This window comes from Rattus norvegicus, chromosome 15, assembly GCF_036323735.1.
Source record: "Rattus norvegicus strain BN/NHsdMcwi chromosome 15, GRCr8, whole genome shotgun sequence".
Classification (NCBI taxonomy): Eukaryota; Metazoa; Chordata; class Mammalia; order Rodentia; family Muridae; genus Rattus; species Rattus norvegicus.
Window position 1 is genome coordinate 42825256 of NC_086033.1, and position 15760 is coordinate 42841015.

The window sequence follows — 15760 nt, forward strand, 5'->3', positions numbered from 1 at the left end:
AGCCCATTTCTGCCGTAAGAATACAAACCCAAGTGGGATGTATACATGCCTGAGGACGGCTTTGTTTAAAACCAGACCACAATCTTTACATACATGAAGAATTAAACTATTAGTGCCATTGTGTTACGGAACTGAGTTAATAGACACGGACACTGATATGTTAATTGTCTAAAGGATCAAAAGGAAAGGAGCATATATTCAACTGAATTTTTTTTAACTTTAATCAATACAATTTCTTAATCAGAGTTGTATGAAAAACTTATTTGAGGGAGAGCTTTTGATGCCCAGCTAACAGTGAACACTGTAGTGGGGAACATTTTTTGTTTTAGGATACATAGCAAGTAGGCCAAAGAGAATGTATCGGTAAGAAACTTCGTTGGGTAAAGCGACTAACGTTTACCAAATCTGAAACACAGTTACAATACACAATATAAAGCACAGTTTTACCAGTACCAAAAATATTTAGTATTTCTTTAAAAAAGTGTATTCTGACATCTTCGTTTTTTTTTTTAATTTATTTACTTTTAGTATTCTGTTTGAAAGTAACTGGTCATACAATAGTTTGGATCAAGTTTCTCCTTTTACTGAATTCGCTGCAAAGAAACTTGGAAATAAATTCACAAATAATAATTCTCTTAACTCTAAGGGGAAAAAATAATCTTATACCAAATAAGCTACACACTTAGCAGTCCATAATGGCAAAGGAGAGTATGGTGGCTGCGAAGCTATGGTGGTCAGGGGGTCTGAGCTCATTCTCTGCACTGTCTGGTTTTCAGTGTGGACGAGTGTTCTGTGGCGGATTCTGTGACTGGTCATGTAAGCGTCCCTTTCCTGTGCCATCACTCTACCCGTGGCTCGGCATCCATTTTAGGAATATTAGCAAGGGGGTGGATAACGGAGCTTATAAAACAAAGGTTGTCATGTTGGAACCCACAGAAACACTATGGATTTCACCTTATTAAAAGTGGGGGTTTTTTCCCTTAAAGAGGTGGAAGAAAATACTTTATTTAGCTTTTAACTTCACACACCTGCATTCAGTTTCGCGTGTTTTAAAATCAAATTTGCGCACTAAATGCCACTTCCAGGATGGCTGACGTGGCTCTATAATTTTATGAAAAGTATTCTCAACAATCGGTCGTTGAAGGCGTGCATTAACAGGAAACAAGGAACAATTTGTTTTTAATCAAAGGATTACAAATCGATTGGTACGAACTCAAAATGAAAGCATGGGTCTCAGAACATCTATCAGACTGCCCCCAAATGATCGGCAGTTATATGGATACAGCCAATTTTCCAGTATCCTCTCAGTCCACAAAATAAAGAGAAAGTGAGGACTGCAGGGACACGCCGTCTAATCCCACAGCTCCAACACTCCTTTTTAGAAATAGAATGCTTACTGGTAATTACGGTGGTCCGCAAAACCCTATCTCTGCCAGTGAACCTCCCCTATAATAATGCTGATGTTTAAGAGCAAAACTCTCACACGATCCACCACAACCAGGCCTCACACCAAGTAATAATTAACAAGAAATTAGATTTTTTTAAAGTATATATTTAAATAAAACACTGGGTAGAATTTAAAAAGAAGATCGACCAAGTTTCCACACTTAAAAAAAAACATTTTGAGAGAGTCAAGGTACAGAATCGTTGAATAAAACCTTAGTCAACTCAAAAGCGATGAATTTTTTTCCCCTCCATGTATTTCATATACAGCTCATGGCTTCTTATCCAAAAGGTTTACATTTCTATTCTGTACTACTCCAGCCATTTCTGCCAACATCGTAAAAATTACCTTTGCTCATTTCCTCCTCACAACGCGAATTCACCGACCACAAACATCCCTGCACAGACACCTACCCACCCACCTCCCCACCCACCTCCCAAAAATGGTTCAAGCAAGACACACACGCACACACGTGCACGCACACACGTGCACGCACACACACCCACCAAAAAAAAAAAAAATGACCAAGCTCACAGTTCCTGTTTGCCCTTCGAGTGAAGTCGGTGTCTTCAGCGTGCCTCTCTGGTCTTCCGCATTGTCACTAATTGCTGGGGTGTAGTTTAGGATGGCATGAAGCTGCAGAAATCAAAGCTGTGGCTTTAAGAGACCGTTTTTCTCAAGCACATGGATGAAACAACTTTGACTCAGACTCCCTGGCCAGACTGCCATAAAAATCTTAGAAAGACTCCTTGAAAACTCAATGTCTAGAAATGGGGAGAGGGAAATCAGGTAAAATAAAAATATTTATGTCTAAAAGCTGACGCTCCAAACATAACTTCAAGGATATCTGATTTGATTTGAAATCGGTTTGTATTGATGAGAAAGTTTATTTTGTAGAAAGTTACAGTTCTCTCTAATGAGACACTCTTCTTGCCATCTTCTCTAGTAATTCTGCCTCTCCTAGTCATGATCATACATTCCAAAAAATAAAAGCAAACACATTGTTTCCCCAATGCATGGACTCTGGGGAGGATGCCTTTTTGAAACAGGCTTTTTTTTTTCTTTTCCTTTTTCTTTTTCTTTTTTCTTTTCTTTTTTTTCTTTTTCTTTTTTCTTTTTTTTTTTTTTTTTTTTTTTTTTGCCTGAATGCTGGTGACTAAATGTCATAGTAAGAACCAACACTCTCAAACAGCCAAGAGACTTCAAAAGCTTTCTAAGTTTGAAAACCGAAAAGTTGTGAGTTTTCCTGTATCCCAGGACGGTTTTCTTTCTGAAGCTCAAGCAGGGAGACAGACAAAAGAGGCTGATAGACTGAGCTCTGCCAAGTCTTGCCTTTTTAAATTTCCTCAGCTCTCCCTCTGCCTCCCTCCCTCCACCCCTCACTATCCTCTTTCTCTCTTTCTCTCTCTCTCTCTCTCTCTCTCTCTCTCTCTCTCTCTCTCACACACACACACACACACACACACTATCCTCTCCCTCTCTCCCCCCCTCTCCCCCCCCCTTCCCTCCCAGTATGGCAACCTTCCGAGCAGTCTTGGCAGAGGTCCAGACTATGCCAGTCTGACTAAATTCTTGTCTCCAAAGGATGTCCTTTGCAGATCAATTAATACATGTGAGAACAGGAAGCTGTGGGACAGTACCCAGATCCTGGCATGACAGCGCCGGCTGCTGCCAAATCACCTTACAGATTTCCTGGTGCCCTACCTTTCCCAGGCATTACTAGCATGTTCCCCGCAGCGAGCTAACATGTTCGCTGCTTGGAGATGGGGAATCTGTTCTCTGGAAATGTCCATATGTGACATGTGCTCAACCTGAAGAAAAGCGGAGCTCCCCTGTGAGCAGAGATGGATGGAACTTTAGGAGCACTGTATACTGGCATCCTTTTTCTTTTTCTTTCTTTCCTTTCTTTCTTTTTTTATCATTTGCTTTCTGTTGTCCTGATGCAAAGAATCATGGGAAATAGGAAAGAAGGCATGCAGATTAAAATGTAAACTGTCATGCCTTGTCCTCTGGAGAAAGAACAGGGCTCTGATTGATCAGTCCCTCTTATTTTTTAAGGAAACTATATGTAAACTGTACTTATACAAAATTTTGCTGGAAAGGAAGAGAAAGGAAGAAATATTTTCAAAACAGAAATATCAAGGACAGGGGAAGATAAAAGCACGAGTGTGATTAGTAACATATATGCATACGCAGATGCCCAGGGTGGATGCCTGAGTCTCAGATCTCTTGTTTACTACATCTGTGGTGATATAACTGACTGAGCACAGAGCTTTTGAAAATGTGCAGCATGTGCCTTTTAAGAAACAAAATAGCCAGTGTAAATCCATTCTTTTACCTGGTTAAGGAAAGCAGCTTGCTTGATTGCCTGACAGTGCCAGCACCTCAAACTGAGAACACCTAAGCTCTGGGATGGATTTTTAGGAAAAGCCATAGAAAGAGTCTCATCCTCCTTGGGTCTCTTGCTTTCTCATTTGGATAATCTCAAGGTCTCCAACTTGTTAAATCTACTCAAGTCTAATTTTCTCATCTACTTAGAAGGGCCAGAAAGTCATCAAAGACTCTTTCTCTGGGCTCTTAAAGTATCTGTTCATATTCAGGTATCTGTTCATATTATGTCACCGCCTGGATGTGGTGTCAGCACAGACAAGACCATGTGTCACCTCCCTAAGAAAAGTGAAAGTCTTCCCAAAACCTCTACTGGATCAGTATTCAACAAATCTACTGAGTGAGCAAGTCATGAAGAGAGAGCACACAAACTCTGAGTTTCTATAAAACTGTAAATGATGGTTTAAAAAAACCCAAACCACACACTGCCACGTCATGAAGCTGAGAGACCAAGGGATCCTCACAGAAACATCCTGAAAGCTTAGGTTACAGCACTAAAGTAAATGGCAACATATTAGCTGTCCTTTCAAACAGGGATACTAAAATAAGAACAGGCTCTCAGCAGACCTTAAATCCAGTCAAACTGTTGCCACCAAGGAGAAGTGACTCATTACAGGGGAACATAAACAAACATACAAACAACAGGATTCCTTGGAAAACATGGAGGCTAGAAAGAAGTGGGTCAACCATTGGTTGCCCATAAGAATTTGGTACAGACTCCATCGATGAAGACACAGGTCATAAGACAGAGAAATCATGCTGGCACTAACATAGAAATGTCAGCTAGCTATGCAGACTGACAGAGAAAGAAATGTCATCAGCAGTGTCACCAGCTATGAACCCTGTGAACTGTAATAAATAAAACTGTAATAAAATAAAATGACCAGCGTGGCAAAGTATGCACAGCACTGCAATAGTGGCATGAATACCATGGCAACAACCAATCACTCTTATTAGATTAAGAAATCAAATCAACAAAAGGGAACTCATGCCTGGAATCATAAACTAGACCTATGACTAGGGATGCCCTAGGCCCTAGGAAAGAAGATGTCGTTGTTGTTGTGGTGGTGGTTATTGTTATTGTTGTTGTTAATTTTATTTTGCTACACAGAAATAGTATCAAACTGCCTTCTGAATACTTATCTGTATACCTATAGACTTCTGCAGCTCTCACCTCTCATTAGAGAAGCTTCTTTCTGCTTGAAGGCCTTGTCAAACCTGAATTGCCCCCCCCCCCAAGTTCCACTTCTAAATCCCATACTTACATCCCTTTCATACCTCACAATGAGAAGAACATTCCAAAATGTGTTTTCTGGGGACATTCACATATATACTCAAAAAAGAAACGACAGAGATTAGGGATAAAGCAAGGGAAGGGACCAGAAGTCAGAACACTCGGACAGGCATAAGCATGGGGCAGACCTCCACTTGACGTGGATGAGCATGTGGAGAAAGGTAATCCGGGAGGACACACAGTTACAAAAGCAGTACTACATCTTGTCCAGTAGTGAGAAGGAGGAGTGTGCCTGTCATCCCCAGCATACGGGAGGTGAGGGAGGAGGACTGGGGCTTTGAGGCCATTCTGAGCTGCATGGTTAAAAAAATTAAAGAGAGATAAATTAATGACCCAGTATCCCCATCACTGGGTAAACATCTAGTGGCACCATGTCAAAGAGATGGCTATACTTGTATGTTAATTCTAACAGTGTTCACAACAGCCAATATATGAACTCAACATGGCTATCAACAAATAGATAAAGAAAATAAGACACAAACTCAAGATGGAAGACTACTCAGTGTCCATAACAGAGTGGATGAACCTGGAGGGCACCCAGTGAAACAACAGGCACAAAATGATGGACACCTGCCACTCACTTCGGTGTAGCTCCATTGAAGGTTATGGAAGCAAAGAATACAACGGTGGTTCCCAGGGCCTGACACGGTAGAGAGATGATAGGGTGGGAATTAAGGAAGATCGCCAAACACACAACCATTCCATTAAAATCAGCAGAGGAAGTTGAAGAGCCCTCCTGCTCCACACAGCAGCTGTAGCTCTTAACAAGGCACTGTGCACTTGCAGAGTGCAAAGGGTAGCCCACAGCATTTCTACCACACACAATAAGCAAGCGAGGTGATGTATATGCTAATTTGCTTGGCTAGGCCACTGCACAGCACGTACACATTTCAAAACTCACCTTGTCCTCCACAAGTATAGTTTTATGTCAATTTCAAAAAGAAATAATAAAATTAAAAATAACACCACAGACCAACATCTCTTATAAATATAAATGAAACTTCTGAACTAATACTAATAAGATCCTGGCTGAATCCAGCAATATGCACAGAAGATTGCCAACCTTGACCAGGTGTCATTGTACCCCTGGGAACACAAGACCTGTTTGACAGCAAAAAACAGAATAAAGAAGCCACATGATCACCTCTGTGGACACAGAAAAGCATTTGACAAAACAGCCTTCGTGAATTCAAAAAGAAAAAACAAATGCATTTACACAACTGGCTGAAGATGAGGACTTGGCTAACGGATGAAGGTCGGCTGTGGAGCAGTGGCTATCATCACAGCCGACAACACGAAAGCACTGGGCAAGAGAGAAAGGGGAGGCAGGGGAAACAACCTCTGTGTGGATGGCAGGCCTTACACATAGATATATCAAGTCACTCTGTATATGTGTGCATATATGTGCATACGTCTAGCATGAAAACCTAACAGAACAATGTACAGAGCTAGTGAACACGCTCAGACATAAAACCAGCTCACAAACATCAGCTACACGTCTACACATTAACAACAAACGATCTGAGAATGAAAGTAGGAAAACTACCACACTTGCCATAAAATAAAAATAAAATACTAACAACTCAGAGAGCAAGGTCCTAACAAATAGTGGCCACTAATAGTGGTCCTAACCAATAGAGGACCAGAGAGTAAGCCAGGAGTAGTTACAGAGTTAGAATCAACTGAATTTAAACAAGCTGCAAAGAAAAGCTGAAAAGGAAACACAGCGGTCATGTCACACATGCATCTGGGACAACCAGATCTTCACATGTGAAGGAATGGAGCCACACTCCAATGTCATGCCATATGTGACAGGTCACTCAAAATACATCCCAGAATGTTAAAGGAAAACATGGGTATATGTCTTTGGAATTTGGATTTTGATGGTTTCTGAAGTGTGCTGGTCCCCACAAAAGAACCAGCCAACATAAGAGAAGAGGAAAGGAGGAGGAGGGGAAGGAGGGAAAGTATTTTTTAATTCTGTAATGGAAGCAAAACGGCAGCCTAAATAACGGGAAAATGTTTGCAAATCATGTATCTGATAAAGATCAGGCTCAGAATATGGGCTGGGTTTGGGATAGAAGTGGCTTTTGTTTTGTTTTGTTTTTCAGTCTTAAGATCTTACAATAAGGGCCTGAGATGGCTTGGTGCCTGAGAAAACTCATTGCTCTTGCAGATGACCTGAGTTCAGTTTCCAGAATCCACTTGGGGATTATAGGGAAACAATCACCTGTAACTCCATCTCTGGAGCTCAGATGCCCTCAAAAGAGGCTTCCATGGGCACTGCACATGTACATGCATGTACACACACACACACACACACACACACACACACACACACACACTTTTTAAAAAAAAGTCTTTAAAGGTTTTTTTGAGCCAGCCATGGCACTCTAGATCACACTACAGAAGAACTTTAAAGCTCATCTGTACAAAAAAAGTGGCACGGATGTTTGTAGCTGCATGATTTACATCTGACAGGGTAAGGACAGCTCAAGCAGTATGATAAAACATATGGTGGAAGATTATTCAGCAATGAAGAAGAATGAAGTCCTGATAAACTCCACAAAATGAGTAAGACATGGACATGAGGCTGGGAAAAAAAAAGGCAAGGAATGAAGGTTCCCATATTATACAGCTCTGGTTGTATGTAAAGTCCACAATGGGCAAATCTGTAGACAAAGGAAAAAGCTTCATGGGTCTGGTCAGAACAAAGAGCAAGTGGCTATGAATATGTGAGGCGTCAGCTAAAAGCCACAGTTGAACATGAGCACATGGTAAGTAGGTCTTGTGTATGGCTTCTAACTTGCACTTTAAAAAATGTTCCATTCATCTTCAATGTCTACAGGTGCTGTGACTGGTCACCTAATAGCCCTGGTCTCCCTTTTGGCCTGTTACACAGAGGATATGTCAAACACAAGATAAGCCTTTGCCTTCTAGAATCTACTCCAGGGATCCACCCAGCAGCTCTCCTTCCCGTTGCTACTTCAGTCTCTTAGCTTGGTCCCAGCTGACTCCAGCACTGCAAGCCCCATCCACACTGGGCCCATCTCCTTATAGAGCACCTACTCTTGCCTACCAGACACTGAGAGCCAGCATATCTCGTGCCCCATGTCCTCTCTTCCCAGAACACCTCACTCTCTCCAAACACAGCATCCTGGGAGCTCCTCTGGTTTTCCTCAGTCCTGACCCACACCTCCCTTCCCGCCATACCCTCTAACTCTCTGCAGTCGCTGAGTTTTTCATCCTAGTTTCCCATTTAGACAGAACTCTGTCCTCCATGCAGTGTGGGATATGGAGCACCTGGACTGTGCACATTCAAACAATAGCCACTTCCCTCCCATTTACATATGACTTCCTGTGACTGGGAAGCCTTTTGATTCCAGCTGTCAGACAGAAAGAAGGAAAACCCAACAGAAGCCACAGAATCCAGCAGTTGTTCAGGCCACAAGGCTGGATGTCTCAACTGCCATTCAGTATATGTCAGAAACCCAAAGAAGTAGGCTCTAATGCCAGCAAAGAGATGGACTTGCCATCGAGAGCAAGCAGGAAGAAATAAACCTCTTTCTTCCTACCTCAAGTGATGCAGTTAACTAAACAACCCTCACAGGTATGCCCAGTGACTTGGGTTTATAGTTAATTCCTGATGTAGCCAAGTTAACAACCAAGAATAGTCACCACGATGACCTACAGAAAATTCTTTCAGCTCACTTCTTTGTACCATGGATTATTTTTTTAAAAATGCTTATATTAAACATACATCATTTGTCAGAAATAACAAATTAATTAACAAAGACATCATCATTTCCAAATGGAAAGCTATCTATCTGTATGCTCAAGGCCTTCTGTTACAGAAAGATGGGCAAGCATAGGAGAAAAGGTTAAACTCAGCCCAGCAGTGGGCAGATTTCTTCATCCTGACGGGATCAGAAGGGCTGAAGATGGTTGGGAAGAGGTGGTCTTCTCCCTGTGCTTTAGTGATATCTGATGCCTCACCCTTGACACATTGTGGCTCTCACACCCAAGGCTCTCACACCCAGTCCATGGGAAAAACAGACACTGAATCCAACAAGAACTGAAATTTGCTTCCCATTAACCATGCACTGTTCTCTACTGCAGAGTCCATGCACCATACTCTACTGCAGGGTCCATGCACCATACTCTACTGCAGAGTCCATGCACCATACTCTACTGCAGGGTCCATGCACCACACTCTACTGCAGAGTCCATGCATCATACTCTACTGCAGAGTCCATGCACCATACTCTACTGCAGAGTCCATGCATCATACTCTACTGCAGAGTCCATGCACCATACTCTACTGCAGAGTCCATGCATCATATTCTACTGCAGAGTCCATGCACCATACTCTGCTGCAGAGTCCATGCACCATACTCTACTGCAGAGTCCATGCATCATACTCTACTGCAGAGTCCATGCACCATACTCTACTGCAGAGTCCATGCATCATACTCTACTGCAGAGTCCATGCACCATACTCTACTGCAGAGTCCATGCACCATACTCTACTGCAGAGTCCATGCACCATACTCTGCTGCAGAGTCCATGCATCATACTCTACTGCAGAGTCCATGCATCATACTCTACTGTAGGGTCCATGCACCATACTCTACTGCAGAGTCCATGCACCATACTCTACTGCAGAGTCCATGCACCATACTCTACTGCAGAGTCCATGCACCATACTCTACTGCAGAGTCCATGCACCATACTCTGCTGCAGAGTCCATGCACCATACTCTACTGCAGAGTCCATGCACCATACTCTACTGCAGAGTCCATGCACCATACTCTGCTGCAGAGTCCATGCACCATACTCTACTGCAGAGTCCATGCACCATACTCTACTGCAGAGTCCATGCACCATACTCTGCTGCAGAGTCCATGCACCATACTCTACTGCAGAGTCCATGCACCATACTCTGCTGCAGAGTCCATGCACCATACTCTGCTGCAGAGTCCATGCACCATACTCTACTGCAGAGTCCATGCACCATACTCTACTGCAGAGTCCATGCACCATACTCTGCTGCAGAGTCCATGCATCATACTCTACTGCAGAGTCCATGCACCATACTCTACTGCAGAGTCCATGCACCATACTCTGCTGCAGAGTCCATGCACCATACTCTGCTGCAGAGTCCATGCACCATACTCTGCTGCAGAGTCCATGCACCATACTCTACTGCAGAGTCCATGCACCATACTCTACTGCAGAGTCCATGCACCATACTCTACTGCAGAGTCCATGCACCATACTCTACTGCAGAGTCCATGCACCATACTCTACTGCAGAGTCCATGCACCATACTCTACTGCAGAGTCCATGCACCATACTCTACTGCAGAGTCCATGCACCATACTCTACTGCAGAGTCCATGCACCATACTCTACTGCAGAGTCCATGCACCATACTCTACTGCAGAGTCCATGCACCATACTCTACTGCAGAGTCCATGCATCATACTCTACTGCAGAGTCCATGCACCATACTCTACTGCAGAGTCCATGCACCATACTCTACTGCAGAGTCCATGCACCATACTCTACTGCAGAGTCCATGCACCATACTCTACTGCAGAGTCCATGCACCATACTCTACTGCAGAGTCCATGCACCATACTCTACTGCAGAGTCCATGCACCATACTCTACTGCAGAGTCCATGCACCATACTCTACTGCAGAGTCCATGCACCATACTCTACTGCAGAGTCCATGCATCATAGTCTACTGCAGAGTCCATGCACCATACTCTGCTGCAAAGTCCTTCTTTAGTACTTCCATCTTCCCGATAGCACTTCAACTCGTAGTAGAGATATTATTTGTATGCTGGATGTGTGTGTGCGTGTGTGTGTGTGTGTGTGTGTGTGTGTGTGTGTGTGTGTCTGTGTGTCTGTGTGTGTCTGTGTCTGTGTGTGTGCGTGTGTGTGTACTGAATATGTGTGTGTGCCATGTGCTGGATGTGTACACATGCCTATGTTTGCATGCTTTTGTGGAGAGATTCTGGTATGGGAGTACATGTATACATGCATGTGAAAGTCAGATGCCATTTTATAATAAGCCCCTAGACCTTAGTACAACTGACTCCATAATGGACGTGTCTTTCAGGCCATGAAACTTGGCACATAGATAGCACCACCTGCTGAAACAAAAATAGAGACCTGATCCATCAAAGTCCATAGTTCTAGAAAAGTTTGTAAATGTACAACCTTGATTTTTGGCTTATAAAGTTCTGCTTCTGGTTGTTTCTGCTAACTGAAGTATGTCAACCCAGGATGTAGTTTTGTGCTTAAACTCACCCTGAGAAAGGCAAGGGGCTACACTGGGATCCCGAACACTAGGGTAACAAAGACTTTCCATTGGCTTAAACCTGTGTCTGAGAGGTCTTCTTTGGTTAGATACTCCACACTTCCTAGGGCATCTTTATTTGAGATGGGCTCTCTCATTGGCTTAGAGTTTTCCCAAGCAAGTTAGACTAGCTGGCCAGTGAGTTCCTCCTATTTCTACCTCCTATCTCAACATCTCCAAGATTGCTATTGACACACCTAACTTTTCTGTGAGTTCCAGGGGATCTGAAATCTGGTCCTCACATTTGTGAGGCAAGTGCTTTTCCACACCAGCTATCACCCAAGTCTCATAAAGATGCTTCTAACCTCACTTTTCAGGCCAGGCAACCCTGCCCAAGCTGCCCCTGGTTGTATAACTCACCAGAGCAGCAGGGTTGACAAGTGGGCCTGATCGAAGCCAGTCCACCTCCAGGCTGTGTACTCTGTCTCCTGTGAGACATTGTCTTGAGAAGTGTCTGCTGTGACTTGTTTCCTGAACTAAAGGAAGATGGAAGAAGGGAGTGAGGCAAGGATCCAGGTGCCAGATCCTGGCTGGGCTTAGAGGGCTTGTTGCCATTTGCTGTGGGCAACAGAGGGCAGCAAAGGTTGTGGGGCAAGAGCAAGCTCCTGGCTCAGGCTTCTGGCCAGTGAGCTGCAACCTTAAGAACAAGAACAGGCCAGTCCCGATAAGTCTCCTCTGAGGCAGAGAGAACCGGAAACCAGCCTTAGAATGCTAGAAGAAAGCAGAAAAGGAACTGGAGAGGTCAAGAGCAGCCTCTCAAAACAGCAAGGTTCCTCTCAGTACCTGGGGGGGCTCCCAAGATATCTGTGGGCTTCCTGCCTTTCAGGGGTACAGAATCTGGCTGTACCTTGTCCTAAGTCCCCTCTTTTTAATTTCTAAACACTCGAGCAGAACTGGCATCTAATTCTCAGAAAATGTATTTTAAATTTTAAATTAGGCAATACATTGCACTGCTATGTCCAAGCTTCTGACAGTATGAAACATCTTCAATTCAGACATCGTTAATTCACAGACATCAAAACCATTTTATTGCCTCAAATTGTCTGAAATCATTGTTTGGGATTCAGTTTGGGGAGAGTATAGCAGAGAAAACTGTCAGAATAAAAGGGGGGAAAGCCTCAAAGAAAATACCCTTTGCATGGTTAAAAAGAACTACTCAAAAATAAATAAATAACCGGTCTGGAACTGCTCGATTTGATATTTAACTCAGGCTTTGTTAAACAAGCAGAAAAGCACACATTGTAGGTGTGTGATTCCTTCTTGAAGAAATGTGATTTCTTATTTCCCCAGAGAGAAGTTTCAGGAATGCCAGCAGGCTTCTCTGGTATCAAATGTTTCCCAGTTATTGTGAGTAAATTATATTTGGATCAAAATCAGATGGATTAAACTTAAAATACCCATGAGATTCTTCAAAACGACAAGGAAATATGTCATGTGCCCCCAAAACAGCTTTGGCGTCTGAGAGCCTTTGGCAGTGTCTCTGGGATGGAACCTCAGCAGGCAATCAAAACTCACCTGAGTTTTCCAGTTTCCTGAATCCAAAGCAACTCGGTAAGATTCAACTGCTGCTTGTGGCTACCAAGATAAAAGTCTGTCATCTTTGGTGTCTTTAAAAGTCTCCAAAATAATTCTGATATTCAGGTAGAGAACTAGGGGACAGGGGGGGTGATCAAATTTTCAGAGAGAAACCCTGATTTTTGTTTTTATCTGCAAAGACTTCTGGGAATTGAAATACCAGCCAGGGAGACAAACTGTAATGAAAAGCACACTGTAACTCACTCTGGGTCAAAGTCACTATGAGGCTGTGGCTTGGCTGTCTTCCTACCTACACTGCATCTCTCTCGAGAGGTTGGGGGTGGGGGCGGGGGGGGGGAGCAGTGATGAGAAGCAGGCACAGCCTTTGCAGAACCAGGCAGCAGTGAGCTGTGCTCTGACAGTCTCTGGGTGTCAGGAGCCAGGCCCCAAGCTGAGCTCTCTCTCTCCTACCTTATCACCCAAAACATCCACCAAAAGCTAGCCACTATCTCCACTTCAGAAAGGAGAAATTGAGGCAGATTCATCCAAGATCTTGCTATGGGGCTATGAAGAATGGTTGCCAAGTGCCTGTTGATTCCCTCTCCCCAACCGGAGCACCCACTTCTGAAGCTCGATAATGTGAGGACCTGAGTTTAATCCCCAGAATCCATATTGTTTTTAAAAAGGTCAACCATGGTGACCATAATCTCAGTGCTAGAGGGATGGAAGCTAGAGATGGCTGGATCCCTGAGCTTGCTGGCCAGCTAATCTAGCCTGCTTAGCCATCTCCAGACCAGTAAGGGACTCCATCTCAAACAAAAAGAAAAAGGTAGATGCACCTGAGAAATGACATTCATATACATGTGCACACACATGTATACAAGCCTGCACACACACAGTACAAAGGGAACTGAAGGGAATCCACTCCAAGTATCATTGCCTATATGGACCAGCCACTATACATGATCACGACAAGTCCTGCAGAGCAGTGAGCAGACAGTGATCCCCAGCATTACAAGCCCCATCTGCAGAAGAAATGAGTTGAGCATCTCCTATCTCCGTACCGAGTCAAGAGAAGAAAGCGGGACTCCAGGGAGAAGCCTGTGAGCAGCACTCAAGGAGCCAGCAATTGCAATAAATTCAGGGGCTCATATTGCTGTGTGGTCTCCGTGGCAGTTACGTGACTGCTGATAAGCTCGCAAAGGTTCTGTGCGGAACTTGTTAAATCATAAAATCATCTCTTGATTCTCAATCATAAAACAATGTCTATTTTATGTTAACACAACCTTGGGGAGACTACAGGCAACTGCAGATCTTTTTAAAGACACTTTCTGCAGTCTTCCTGGGGGCAATTTCCTGCACCCACTGGTATGCTTCCATATTTGTAGAAAGACACGCCCTCACCAAATATTAAACACAAACCGTAACACAGAGGCTAAGAGCCCAGAGCTTTTCTAAATAACAGTTTGGAAAGCCAGCCATTGAACACACACAAGCAGCTAGACTCAAGTGTCTAAAATTGGATAGCTTGTACTACATGGGGAGCTGAAAACAAGGCACCCTGTTTGTGGTGATCCATTAGTACTAATCATTATTGACCTATGCATACAAAAAGGATTTTATTGAACAAACAACTTCCAAACACAGCATCATAGAGTCTAAGCATGGTCATTCTCACTTACGTTTAATTCATAGGTACTTTGTAACCTGACAAAGAAGAGGCAAGTGAGAGGTCCAAACAAACGAGGCCTCTCCAGACTTAGAAAACTAGAAGTGCACATATATGTGCAAGCAAAGTCACTGTGTAACATTAAGCCACAGTAAGACAACGACAAAGGACATCTTGACAATAGAACTGTGGGGAAAGGGGCAGTGTAGGACATAGAGAGGAGAATCCAACATGGCTGGAGAACAAGAGATGCCGAGGCTCAGGAAAGAACCTGGAGTAAAAGGAGAATGAGAGCTGAGGAAAGGGTGCCGTGGAGAAGGAGCCAGGTGTGGAGAAGAGACCAACAAGCTGCAGTGACATGTGTGTGGAGATGCCAGGCTTAGCACCTCTGCTATTAGCATCCAATAAGCCCGAACCGCAATGCTTCCTATTCGGATGACTGGGCACGCTCGCTTTCCTGGGCACGTTTCCTCACTTTGGGACTCGGATCAGTTCATCTGGCTCCCAGTCTTCAGGCAAAGCAAGAAACTCATCAAAGCCAAACTGACTGACATTCCCTTAAAGGGGGTGAAAGCAATCAAGACATAGTAAATAATATTTAACAAGTCCATGCCTATAGAACTCGGGGCCACTGGATCCCTTTCTGGTCACCAGAGTCACGTATCTTTTCTGTCTCCAAGCACTCTGAAAGACAGCAACACAGACAGTAAGCTGGACACAGTGACTTGTCTAGGTACAGTGTTAATAGGGGTTTTTATGTGGTAACTACCCAACATGCAGTGGAAACGGGGTGGGGAGTATCTTGGGGGGCAGCCACCCCTCCATCCATCTCCCTATTTCCCTTGGAGGCTACAGCCTGACAATGACTTGGGTTCTAGGTCTTAGCAAAGCAACAAACTCATATGGAAGGAACCAGCTAACACTAAGTGAGGAAATAACTGACCGCAAAGACAGGAGAAACCAGAATGAGTTTCTGAAACTGTAAGGGTCTTCAAAAGTCCTTTCTGCAGAAACCTGGATGATAAATGTCTCTGCTACTCGGTTGTGTCATTAGAGTTCAGAAACAGGCACAGACAACAAC

The 15760-nt window shown here is 43.7% G+C and overlaps 1 protein-coding gene across 5 annotated transcripts in view; it reads right to left on the minus strand.

Moving 5' to 3' along the window:
- Positions 1 to 15760, minus strand: part of Msra (methionine sulfoxide reductase A) — a 338461-nt gene that overhangs the window by 310438 nt on the left and 12263 nt on the right. Inside the window, exon 1 of one of the 5 annotated variants that reach the window (XM_063274183.1) lies at positions 1979 to 2072. The exons of 3 other annotated variants lie outside the window; for them this stretch is intronic. Coding sequence is in view for 1 of the 2 variants with exons in the window: in XM_039093216.2 (XP_038949144.1) it covers positions 1793 to 1802 (10 nt within the window). In the remaining variant the exon portion in view is untranslated. Of the gene's footprint in view, positions 1 to 1792; positions 1846 to 1978; positions 2073 to 15760 lie in introns of those variants that run through there. One more of the 5 variants, XM_039093216.2, reaches the window with a different exon arrangement.